This window comes from Centruroides vittatus, unplaced genomic scaffold (genome assembly GCF_030686945.1).
Source record: "Centruroides vittatus isolate TY-2023 unplaced genomic scaffold, ASM3068694v2 contig_879, whole genome shotgun sequence".
NCBI classification, from domain to species: domain Eukaryota; kingdom Metazoa; phylum Arthropoda; class Arachnida; order Scorpiones; family Buthidae; genus Centruroides; species Centruroides vittatus.
Window position 1 is genome coordinate 2401663 of NW_027122571.1, and position 13759 is coordinate 2415421.

Genomic DNA, 13759 nt, shown 5'->3' on the forward strand with positions numbered 1-13759 from the left:
AGTTACCATTATTTAAAAAAGAAAAAAAAAAAAAAACAAAATTGTAAAGCTTTAACTGTAAAAAGATAAAGATAAATGAAGAGAGATGAACAAAGTTTAATTACTAATGCAAAACTATGTATTAAAATAAGACGGGATAGAATATATTAAATTAATATGAAAAAATATCTTATTTTTGGCCATTTAATTATCATTTGCAACATGTTAATGTTAAGAAAACTTGGGAATTTGTTAAAGAATTGCACATATATTAACTTAATTAATATAATTAATTAAAATATGCTAATTTTATCAGTCGAATGAGTTTTCATTAAACACGAGAATTATATTAATATAGAATAAATGTTAATCGGATTTAAAATCTAAAAATATGTATTATATAATGAAGAAAAATTATTTTTATATAGAAAACGTGTATTAAAATATGTTCATATTGTTATTGATTCTTTTAAATACAATTTGAAATAAAGAAATTTAACTACGAAGATTAATATTTATCATTTACTGTCTTTACTTAGAAATAAAAATATCTTTAAATTGTATTTTTTCTTATGTATAACTTTGTTTTGTATCTTTGAAAAATGTCTATATGTATTTAAATTAAAATCCGAAGCTAATGTTAAAATCAAAAATATAAAAATATTGTTGCATATTTAAACTTTATACATACTAATATATACTGAACACATTATTAAAATTTAAAATTTTAATTTATAATTCAAACTTTATAAGATATTTCGTTTAAATTATATAATTATTAGATTTAGGTTTTTGTAAATTTTGTATAAAGTGGATATAAAAAGTTGAAATTTTTATATATAATATTCATTTTTAATTAAAAATTTTAAGTAGAATTTTGAGATATTCCCAAACAATTATAATAACAATAGCATTTTAAAGTTTCTTTCTTTTTCATATAAAAGTATCGATATTCTCTTCTTACTCAGCACAAAAGAAATAAAAAAATATATTTCATAGTTTCTCAAATGATACTATTTTTTGCTGATACGACAAGTATCTCTCTGATATTTTTTTTTTTTCATTTTTAATCCAGAAAATACTTTCTCTTAATATCTCGGTGGTACGTCTTGACATCTTTTCAACCAAACACGTGTTAAAGCGACAGTAGTTGGTGCAGGTCATCGTTACCAGACTAACAGGTGGATGATAACATCAACTGTTTTTCTAGTAATTGCTGTTGCTGTCACTAACACTCTCAACAATTTTCAATGACGATGATCAATTATTTTTAAATTAAAAAAAATTTATAATATTTTCCGATACAATAATAATAAGTCTATGTTTGTTACAAAACAGAATAAAAGATGTTTAAAGGAAAAAAAAATTAGAGAATTTTCCCAGAAAAACATTTTTATTGTACTTCTCAGAGTACATATGAAATCTGTCACAGATTTCAGTTAACCTTCACGAGCGAAAGTATAGTGGTAACTCGAAGAACATTCCAATAGATTACAAGATAATGATTGGAAATCGTTATGTTTCAATCGAGAATCAAAAATTATCACCGGAGATCACAGTATTGGACTGAATTTCTTTGCTTTAATCAAAGAAATGCTACATGAACATGATGAAAAATAAAACACGGAAGAAAAAAAACTTAAACGAACAACTTAATCGTCGGATGCTGATTCACAATCTCAAGCATTTTGTACTTGTTCCAACGGTTTTGTTGTTATGACGGCAGTCCTGATGATCCCTTGTGGAAGAAGTGGAATCGATTCTGGCACCGAGTTTCCTGGAAGTGAAGAATTTGGTGTTTTCGATGTTGGAGACTTCGGAGATACAGAATTTAAGGTCCGACCTTGAAACTGTGATGGCGGCGATACGTAACGAGGTGATGGAATGCTACAATTGGCATCTGTGGTTACAGGTAACACACGAAGAAGTGGTTGTTTCAATTGAGGTGTAGTATTCATTGGAGGACCAGTGTATGATCTTGCCAACTGTTAAAGAAAAGCGATATTTAAAAACAAATGTAGAATATAAAAATGATATCACATTTTAAACAATTCTTGACACAATAATAAGTAATAAAATTTCGCTCACAACGAATAGGAAATTGACTAAAGACCACTCAAATACTATATAATTAATCATTTATTATTTGAGATATCTTCAGCTTTTGTTCGAAGAATTCTTTTGAATCTCTCCATAGAAAAAAATGTATTAAATGCATTTCTATTATTTATTAAACTTTAATCTATAAGCAATAATTCTATGTATATTGAAGGTCCTCAGTAAGAAATATATTTCATAACGAGGAGAATGATTTTGCTTTAAATTTATTGAATAGGCAATTTCAATAGAAATATGTTTATTTAGATAATATTGCAACTAAGATAAAAAAGAAATTTTTAATGTTAAATAAATATTAAATTTACTCATAATTCAAAGAAAATCATTGACTGTCAACTATCAATATCCAATTTCAAACTGCGAAATGTTTAGATAATAATTCAACAAGTAAAGAAGGAGATTTAAAATAATCTCAAGCTGCCAAATCTATATTAAAGTTTACATTAACTCTATTCTGGTTTTCAAAAAAAATATATTAAAGTACATTTTACTTTATTTTCGATATTTTCAATTGGATTAATGGCTGGAGAACTTCCAGGTCATGAAGAAGACTGGCATGATATATTGCGTTTACAGTATTTATTTTTGGATCCAAAACAAATGGAAAAAGACAATTTGTAAAAATAGAAAAGATAACATTACAATTATTTCCTATTATTTTCGATAATTTAGTTTAAAATTAAATCATTTGTAAATACTTTACTATGTTTTCAAATAACAGATATTCCTGAAAAGTTAGTTAATGTATATATAAGGTATTGTTTTTATTAATTTTCCAATACATTTGCTTTATATATCCGAAAATTATAATAATCTTTATTAAGAAATTTAATCACATTTAAAAAAATAAATTACAAAAATAGACGATTTTCTTCTAAAAACAATCAAGAAAATATTATGTACAGTACATATTATGTAGAATATAATTTAAAATGTATGGTAATAAAAAATAATTTTAGTATATTTTATATTAACTTTTTATAATATAAGTAAGAATTATAAAAAAATTTTTTTTAGACTAGGCGAATCTAAATGTAACACATTACAGGACTTTAGATAAAATATAAGTAGATGTTTTCTATTCATTTATCAGAATTTGTGTTGTTTCACATCGATTGTTTTGGATCAGTCGGCAAAGTATACGATTCCCACGAGCACTTGAAATCCTAGTCCGACTTATGCCTTTTTGTCTTTCTACATTTCCTTTCTTTTTCAAATGTTTCGAAAACACAAAAATGTGATTCATTTTATTTGATTTTTTTAAGTGAATTTGGTGATCTGTACGTAATTTTTAATATAAAAGAATTAGTCATAGATTCACATATTTTCAGTTTATTTTAATTGATTTTTTGAAAGTAAAACTTAAAATCATATAGAGTATTATCATTCCTTGAAATTTTTTAATATATTTTTTTTTCATTTTTAAGATATTTTTAACTTTTTTTATAAAGTATTATTATTATTATATATTTAATTAGCAAATATCAACAAATAAATGAAATATGCCTAAATAATATATATAACAATTAATGTAGAACTAAAAAAAATTTATTTCCTCTGAGATTAAGCATAAAATTCTAATTCAATTCAAACATTTTCTTAAATTCAAATTTATGTTATTCTCAGATAAAAAAACTGCAATAAAAACATCAATATAAATAATTTTTCGTTTCTATTTTTTTTATTTATCGAAATAAACCATACACGAAATTTCAAAGCGAAGAAAAATAGTTTAGCAATTGGAATTTTCATGGGATTTTAAAGAAAAAGTAATTTGATACTTATACAAATATCACTTCTGCAAAGGAGAATAAATAAATATTTTCAATAACGTATTAAACCATTAAAAATTTTATTATTATAATTATTTATTGATAATTTTTATGATTAAATAAATAAATACGTAATTTCGATTAAACATTTTAAATAAATATAAGACAAAAAAAAAAAGAAAAGAAAAGAAATGATTAAACATTATGTATAAGTAAACATCCTTAAAAACAAGATATTTTATTTATTTAACGCATTAAATCGAATATAAAAAAAAGTATACTAAATAACAAATAAAGAATTATTCAATTAAACACCATGAAAAATTTTAAATTTTACTAGACACTAAATTAATTCTTAATTCAATTTTGTTAGAAACTAATGAAAATGAGATTATCGAAGCACAACGTTTGAAATCAGCAAATTGAACTTCGAAGTAAATGATAAAAATATGAAACAATGTTGATGATATTTATCCAATTTTATAGTTTTTATATATAGATTATCATCAGGAATAATTGTGATTTAATTAAATTTATAAAATAACAAAATATTTCAGCATAGTTAGCTTCAAATAATTGTTAAATTTTTGTTGATTAAATTATGTTATTTTATATCTTTCAAGATTTAAAAAATTATGCAAATAAAGAGCCTTATGATAATATATTGGTATGGGGTGAATAGATTAACCAGATTAATTTAAAATTGCTAAAAAAAATATTCCAAACTAGAATTGTTTTAACGATCGATATGTTTATTCAAAATCACGAATTTTAACAAAAATATAAATTATTTTTCTAAGTCAAAAGTTATTACTATTTTTTCCTCGAATAATGAATTTATCAAAATTTATCCTCTCTAAGATAAAAGAAGATTTATATAAATAAATCTACCTTAGGTAGAATACTTAAAATGGGAATCATGAACATATCTGTTAGATGTTCTTATCGTAGCTCATAAACAATTCTCACCAATCACTACTTAATGTATTCTACGATAAGACTTAACCTATACTTTACCTAAGACTTTTTTATTCGATAAAATATGAAGATTTAAACGTCAAAAACTAGTGCTATTGAACATCGAGATATTTCTGTATTATTTCTAAGAAAATTAAGTCATATTCTGAATTCCATATCGAAAAAAGAAGACAGCTTGAAAATTAGAAAATGATATTGCTGTTATTTATTTAATAAAATATGAAGATAAAAAATTAAAATTAAAAAGAAGACAAATTATTTTAATATATTTTCAGAAATACAAAAACATTTCCTAAACGTATTTATACGATTATTTGTTATTTGTTATTTTGGTGTATTGTTTATGTTTTAGTTTCTTTTATTGATTCATTATCTTTAATGTTTGTATTCTTAAATAAATTCTTTTTCTTCTTTATAATTAATTTAATAAATAAATTTTTAATTACTATTCTTCACAGTATAAAAGATTCTTGTCAATTATAATAATGTGGTTGAGGGAATTAATATTAAATGAATTACTTTTGTGATATCCACAACTTTAATCTCCAATGGTTGTTGATGACCTTTATCTCATGTAAAAATAATTATGCCATTAAAAATCAATTTTAAAATGAAATATATAAAATTCATTAAAATTAAATTTAAAAATTTTTCACATTCACGAAAAATATATACTTGTTGAATAATAATTTTTAAATATTCATTAATTTTAAGTGAATATTTAATCATTAAAAACAATACATACTTATTATAAAGTGTTTTTCAAATCGAAATAAATTTACTTTTATGAGAGTAAACATTTTTAAAACGGTATAAAATGTATTTCTATGTAAAATAATTCTTTAAAATTGGAAGAAATTTCTATTAAAAACGTATTTTTCAATCGAAAAAATTTGTTTAAAGACTAAAAAACATTTTAAAAAGTTAAATATTTCATTAAAAATTCTATAAAGAATTAGAAATTGAAAAGTTTACATCCTCAACGACATAATTTTCTACTTAGTAAAAAAAAAAAAAAAAATTCAACAATAACAAAACCAATTTATTTTATAATTTGAGATAAAGATATTTTCTACAAGTAAAATATTTTACTTTTAATATAAAAAACTTTTTTTTTTATAAAGATTAGAGGAAAATATAATAGAATGCTACAAATTATTTTCATTTTAATTTCAATGTGGTGAAAGTAATTTGAAAATGTGAATATAGGTAAGGGGTAACAGTAAATAAGCGGTAAAGAATAGCTACAAAATTTAATTTTCGATAAAATAAACCAGAATAAAAATAGGTACGGAATTAAATTTTTGAATCATGCATAAAAAATTGAATATATATATAATTAAATTACTTTAGAAGCTGAGTTAAAAAAAAGAAAAAAAGAGGAAATTTTCCTTTATTAAAGTTATAAGAAAATAGGGAAAAAATTTCATATTGCTTAAAATAACATAATTGTTTCTGACTAAAATCTTAGCTCGTCATTAAAGTAAACTTCATCATCTTTGTCATGTAAAATTAATGGTTTAACTAAAAAAATAAACTTATAAATTAAATTTTCGAAGCAAGCTATTAAAGTTAAAAGAGAAATTGAAATTAGAATATATCTGAGATGACAACAAAAGTGTTCGTTAATGAGTTTTAGATGTTTCTTTAAAAAAATAATAATAATAATAATTTCTTGTTTTAATTGTCTTCCTTTGATTGGAGACTAAAAACATAATTTTTATATATTTTATTTTTAAAAAAAGTTAGGGAAAAGTATTCAAGAAGTCTTTTTTTTTCATAGCAATTTTATTTCATATTTTGCTATATTTAGTTTTAGATAAGTCATAGTATGTTGCAGTTGTCATAAATATAGTTCAGTGTTAAAATATTGATTCACTTGACTGACATATATATAGATTTATGAATAAGTTTATACTACTTTAAATAATGAAGTTAGCTTCAAGTAAAAAATTGTTGAATTCTGTTCAGTGAATCCTAGTTCTTACTTTATATTAATGTTTTATTATTTTTCTATATTACTAGTGCTCTTACTGGTTAGATAAAAAAATAAATAAATTTATAAAATCAGCTTGATTGCAGCAAAAATAAATTTATTTTAAAATTCTGTGATAAATATAACATAAGATAGCAAAATAATCTAATTTAGAAGAAAGTAAAAGAAAAGTTTAAAATATTTTTAACTGAATTAAGATGCACAAAAAAGACATAAGTCATTTTTATTTTATTAAATATTAGGCCTATACATTATTAATTTAAATTTCAAAAATTTTATAAATAATTTTCTTATCTTAATGTAAAAATTCATTGAATGGTTATTCGATAAAAATTATTTTAAAAAAAATTCAAGAAATTAAAATTATAAAAATGCAAAATGATCTAAAAAAAAGATTAAATATATTCAAAAAGTAATTTTTTAAAAGTTTTTAAAGTTGGAAACTTCAAAAATTGGAAAACATCAAGAGAAGTGAAATAAAGTGAAAAAGTTCTAACAAAATAATATTTTATAAACTTTTTCTTTTTGTTGTTTTAGGAGAACTTTATAGAAAGGTTGTTTCAGACATTCGATTTTTTCCGAGATGTTTGCAATATCTTTATTTTCTTTATTGTCAGATAGTTGTTAGGAACTTTTGATACAATATATTCTGTCAAACTGTACTCTTAGATTTTGCTGGTTGTGATAGTTTATAGAAAGAGAACTTCGATGTTGAGACGTTGATGTATGAGAGTGAGAAGCAGTGAAATGGTGGCCCGCTTGTCTCTGACATATACAGAGAACGTCGTGTTCTAGAAGAAAAATTTATTCCAAACACTAAGATGACACAATTCTCTATTCTTTGCACAAGGTTATGATTTACTCAATTTTACTTGGAAGTTGATATATTAAACTCATACTACAATGAAAAATTTCAAATTTTGAAAAAAGAAAATTACTAGTAATATTTTTAGAAAACATATAAATATCTTTTTTCTTTTATCTTACCGAATGCTTTCTGCTTCTTGGTTTTGTAACAGTTGCACTATTCTCTCTTTGATAATATACGCTAGCAAAGATGAGAACGTTAAGAATGAGAAGAGAGCAACCGACAGCGATAGTGACACTTAGTGCAGTTGAATAAACTCCAGAAGGAACCACATTCTCCAAACTTTCGGTTGGCTGGACGGTTGGGGTGATGACATCGTTTTGGTATAATGATGTCACTCGAGGGGGTTGCCTTGTGGCGCGGAGCCTAGGCCGAGTTATGTAAAAAGTATGTGGAGGTGGAGGTGGTGGTTTCCTAGTCGTAGTGGTAGTAGTCGGTAGTAGAGTAGTTGTCGTTGTTTGAGGCATGTTTAATGGCACCTGCCTTACAATGCCGTCGTAGGTTTGAGCGTTATCGTGATCTTCGAGGAGATGATGTTGAGGTGCTGCACCAACTGCAATTGTTTGGTGTAGAGTTGGAAAAAGATGCAACCAGACAGACAATCTATGAGCGTGATAATGATCTCTGACTTTAGGTTTTGTTCCTGACAAAAAAGAAAAAAAATACAACCATTAAAATGATAAAATTTTATTAGATAGAAATAACTTTATGAGTATTTTCAACTTGTATCTAAAGTGATGTTATAGAACGAATACTTAATGTAAACATTTTTATGAGTAAATTGAATTTTGTAGAGGTGTCGCAAATTTGATCAGCTAACAAGACTTGAGGTTAAAAGTTCTTATTCACACGTCTTTCAAAGTCCCTTCAGCATTTAATAGCCTGGAGGACTTTTTAAAACTCGATATTACATTTTAAAAAATAAATTTTTTTAAAAAAGAATTATGTTTTAACTAAAGAGAAATTTAAAACAAATTATTTTTTCTTCTTTTTAAGTAAATATTTTAAATAAAATTTCATATTCTTTAAAATTCAAAAAATTAAGTAAAGATTATAACATAAATTAAATGTTTTTTTAAAAAAATAGTTTCAAGATTGTTTTTAAAATAAACATTAATATATATAAATTATACATTATAAAACTTTTATATAAATCTAAAAGCTGAACTGAATTAAAGTAAAGAGTAAAAACTTTCGAGATGCAAGATATTGATCCGTATATAGTTTTTGTTATCAGAAATCTGATATTTTTTGAAGTATAATCGATTAAATCATGGTTGATATTTTTGCTAAAATTTAATACAAAAATATGGTATTTAATATAATGTTTACAGGTTTAAAAATACAGGAAAATTAATTAGGTTGTTCAACATTTCTTTTTTAAAATACATATATACTGTATATATAATTATCGAGTAGAGCATTCATTTTAAAAAAATTATGATTAGGTTGGCTACAAAAAATTACTTTTAAGAACTAATAGATCCCGTTAAAAAATAAATAATAAAAATGCTACCAATTAAAACAAAAATTTATATATATTTTAGCTTTTATCGATCAATGAGTAATCCATAGATATAAGTTCAGAAGTATGGAAAAAGAAACATTCTTAAATCATTATTTTCATTAATTAAATATAAAAAGAAGTAAAAATAAAATTAACCTATAATTAAAATTATATTGATTATTTTTAATGATTAAAATAAACATATTGTAAAATAACAGCAGAGCTATACCTAAGAGTAAAAATTTCTGATGCATGTTTTCGTATCTTGGCCACAGAAGTCTTTCGTATCTTCCTCTTCCTTTATCACTCGCAACATCTGCTTCGTGTCCTGCCATATTAGGATCACTGTAAAACCAAAATTTTAAAATAATAATGCCTGTGGCAAAAGTATAATTCTCTTATTAAATTAGAAAGACAAATTTATTAAAATTTCTAAAGTTTTAATGTTGTTAGTCATGATTACATAATTAGCTCTATATACATTATTTTCGAATCAATAATTAACTAACAACATCGACAATTACGAACATAAATACGTAAGTATTTTAAATTCCTTCTAGAAATGAAATTCTTTTGTTATTTAATTTACAGAAAAATCAAAACTAACATTTAAATTTAAACAATAAATTCTAAAGATTATTTATTTAATTTTTAATTAAATTTAATTGTATATATTTAGATTATTCTCTATTAGAAGTCATAACATTAATACAATTTAAAATATTTTATTAAAATAATCAATAAACTATTAATAATTACACTTTATCAACGAAAAGAATTTTACATTCACAGCTACTCTAAAATGTATTAAATATTTAAAATATCTGTTTTCACCAGATCAAGTAATGAGAAATATTCTTCATGTTCTTTATCAGAACATGTTAATTTCGCAGTAATGTAATATGTTCAACAAAGATAAGTGTTCATTCTAATATTTAATTCGAAAAATGGTTCTAATCGAATCAATAATATAAGGCACAGAAAAGCATTAAATCAAATTAAGCATCATTAGAAAATATTGAAGCGTAGCAAGCTTCAATGCAAATGAGTAAATTGCATCAAGTATCAGCGAAAAGCGTCGAATTCATAATGCCCTAATAATTCTACACAATCATCCGCAAATTATCAGAAAATATTCCACATTAAATATTAACTAAAATATTTAACATTAACTCTAAAACAAGAGGATCTTCTCTCATCTGTTCATACAAATCAGTAAAATTCTGCATTGAATATATTATATCTAATTCCGAAATATATTTAATTAAAAGCTAATAATATTAATCATCTAATTAGATGATTCATTAAACTCGTCTTATAGGTAAGCTTTATTAGTAAATTCTTCAAAGATAAGCATCTTTATGAAGATTTCCATTCGGAATGTTATTTAATTTAATAGAATAGAAACCTTGCAAACTAATATGATATTTGCATAAACCGCAGTACAATAATTATAGAGAATAAATTGTTCCTAGCTATACGAGAATTCCAGAATAGTTAGTAGTCTGTTTTGTGTCTTAAGTGAGCAAATAATTTTAAGAGCAACAAACATGGCTGAGATACACAAAGAATACAAGCTCCAAATGTTTGCTAAAGTACCAATTACTGTAATTTCAATTAAGTTGGGAAGATACCATAAGGAGAATGTCCAAGTTGATGCTGTAATCACTATGAGTCTACAAATCACTTTTGTATCGAAGCGAAAGGAACAAAAAGCAGATGTGACAATAGATAGCTATCAACAGACATTTTTCTTTCATTTATCCAGTAATCAGGATATATCCTGTCCAATTCAATGTCTTCTTCCGAACGAACAATGTTCGACAGGATATAGTGTATTACATACTGCAATAATACAAAGGATCAGCTGCTGATGAGATTATGCCATAAATAAACATTATTATAGTTTCCAAGAAAGTCTCCTAGTAATAAAGTTTACCAAATGCATTTCGATGTGTTACTTGAGAAAATACGAAACTTTAAGTTAAATAAAAGGTTATATTTACAAATAAAATAAATTTTATTATCTTTGACAAAATAACAACTATTTAAAATATAAAACAGTTTAAAATTCCAATAAATTATAAAATTTACACCTTTTATAGCGAATAATATTATTTTGTAATCTTTTAAAAAGTAAAATCTTAAATTTTATGTAAAAAATTATTTTTAAAATATTTTTCTAGACTTAGATAAGTTTTATGTTCGAAATTATGACATGAGCAACATTAAATATCAATTTAAAACTCAAATCATATTTTTTGCACCTTTACAGTTTTAGTACCAGTGAAAAATTGTAATAACGATTTTATAACCGAAATCAAAGTAAAGTAAATTTAACTTAAACCCAAACTGTTACTAATAACTCATTATTTTGGGATAAACGCTTACCCATTTCTGGCAAAATTTGTCCAATAAAGTACTACAGCTTCAGCCAACAAGATTTCAGCTCGAGTGTAGTTGCTATAAAAATGTCCAAGCTGTCCAATAAGAGGAGCACCGAAGATATATGGCAAGTCCTCGTTGTGAACACAACCCACCCTTTGGGAATAATGACTGTCCTCTGTTTGGTAGCCAAACACGTAATAGAAAGAGTTCGTCTTCACCAGAGAATGGTAATTACCCGCTCTGATTAAAGGAGCAACTACTAACGCGTCGCCAAGTGCATCAGATGTACCATCTAGAACGTTTATAGGATGTTGCACTGGCCTAGTCCAATCCGTATATTCGTTGACAATTGTCAAAAATATCTCTTGTAGATGATAAGTAAAAAGATTTCTTACCAAAGTTCTCAGTAAGCGGTCTCTGCGATCATTTTCAATACCGTGTTTTTCTTCTTGTGCCGAGAACTGAAAAAAAGATTCGACTCTAGAAACACCAAACAATAAATCGTATTGACCATACAATTCAGTATATTCTTCCATTAAGGCTGTTGGTTCATCAGGGACCATAACTCCATCTATAGTTGGACCAAAGGCTGTCAAATGTGCAGGGACTAAAAGTTGTACTCTCATGATGTCTGCAACTGGGCGCTCTCTCATGCAATCCACTAACGCATTACTTTCCTGAATAGGACAACCTAGCACACGTGCTAAATGACGTGTATAGGTAAGAGCTTCACGAGCTATGGCCCATGGGCTAAGTGCAGATCCACTCTGAATAATAGCACGCTGAAACAATCCTGAAAGAAAATAAATATTTTTAGACGTTGGTATCAGCCAAAACTAACAGTCACAGAAAAAAATTTCTGAAGCTTATTTTTTTGTCCATTAATACGATTACGAAATTCGTAGTTTTTAAATAGATTAAAAACCGAACATCGAATACATTTAATATTTTCTCTTCTTTATTTTTTAACATTTCTTAAGAGGATAAAATACATATACGTATGTATATGTATAATTTTTAATTTATAAAAACAAAGTTCGTTTTTTGAAAGTACAGTAATTGAATTATCTCCATTAAATTAATTATATATTTCGAAGATTAACTATACTTAATAAAATAATTTTTATTATATTGTACGGTTCTTTTAAACATAATCACTTCATTTAGTCTATTTTTATTATTAAATCTATTATTTTATGTACTTATATTTTTAATTATAATATCAAAACTTTTATAATAAAAGTATTTACAGATAGTAGATATTTTTAGATTAAAAATAATCGCTTTTTAATAACTTGAATTAAAATAAATAGAATAATACATGTTATTTATTAATAAATGATAATTTATTTAATATTTTTAAACCATTAATAATGATTTATCTTGTAAGATATTTGTTTATTGCCTTACGTTAACGAATAATTTTTGAGTCTTTGGTTTTCAAGTTAAAATATTGAATAAATAATAACAAAAGTAAATAAACTTTTACAGTTAGAGGACACAAAAACTATTAAAATTTAATTTAAATCGAATTATTAAAAATGTATTATTCATTAAAACATGATAAAATTAAATTTAAAGCTTAGAAATAATATTTTAAAAATATAATGTGCTTCCCAAGAACAAAGCAAAGATTAAAAAGAAAAGAGATAAAATTAATAAATTTCCTGATCATGACAATTTATCATAAATTCAATCGTGTTTCAAAGTAATTTACATAAACCAAATTTAAGTTCGAAGAATACAAAATTATTTATTTCTGAAACAAATTGTAAACGAGATTCAATACAGCAATGATATTACGTCTATTTAAACGATTTCTGGAAGATATCGACGTCAAAAATACATCATAATAGTTTAATTTCGTGACGGAATGAAAACTAAAGTTTTCTTTCAATATTTTAAATCAAATCCAAATAAGAAACTTAAAAGCAGGCATAAAAAAATTAAATAATTCAAAAGTAATCAAAAAGAGTTAATCCAAACTTTTTGAAAAACTGAAAATACTAAAGTGAGTTTTACGTCATTTTTGCTCTGACATCTTTTCTTTAGAATCATTGATGAAAGAATACAAAATGATTTTTTCAGCGTCAAAAATGTGCTAGCGGTAAGAGAAAAAGAAAAAGAAGTAAAAAAGTTTCGAAGTTCGTTCA

At 24.3% G+C, this 13759-nt stretch overlaps 1 protein-coding gene across 1 annotated transcript in view; it reads right to left on the reverse strand.

Annotated features, from left to right (window-relative positions):
* Positions 1 to 1353: 1353 nt before the first annotated feature.
* LOC136983255 (neuroligin-4, Y-linked-like) overlaps positions 1354 to 13759 on the reverse strand; it is a 117494-nt gene continuing 105088 nt past the window's right edge. Inside the window, exons 4-7 of the mRNA XM_067279960.1 lie at positions 11610 to 12399; positions 9448 to 9563; positions 7831 to 8354; positions 1354 to 1964 (exon numbers count right to left, since the gene is read on the reverse strand). Of these exons, the coding sequence (XP_067136061.1) occupies positions 1659 to 1964; positions 7831 to 8354; positions 9448 to 9563; positions 11610 to 12399 (1736 nt within the window). The 3' untranslated portion in view covers positions 1354 to 1658. The remainder of the gene's footprint in view (positions 1965 to 7830; positions 8355 to 9447; positions 9564 to 11609; positions 12400 to 13759) is intronic.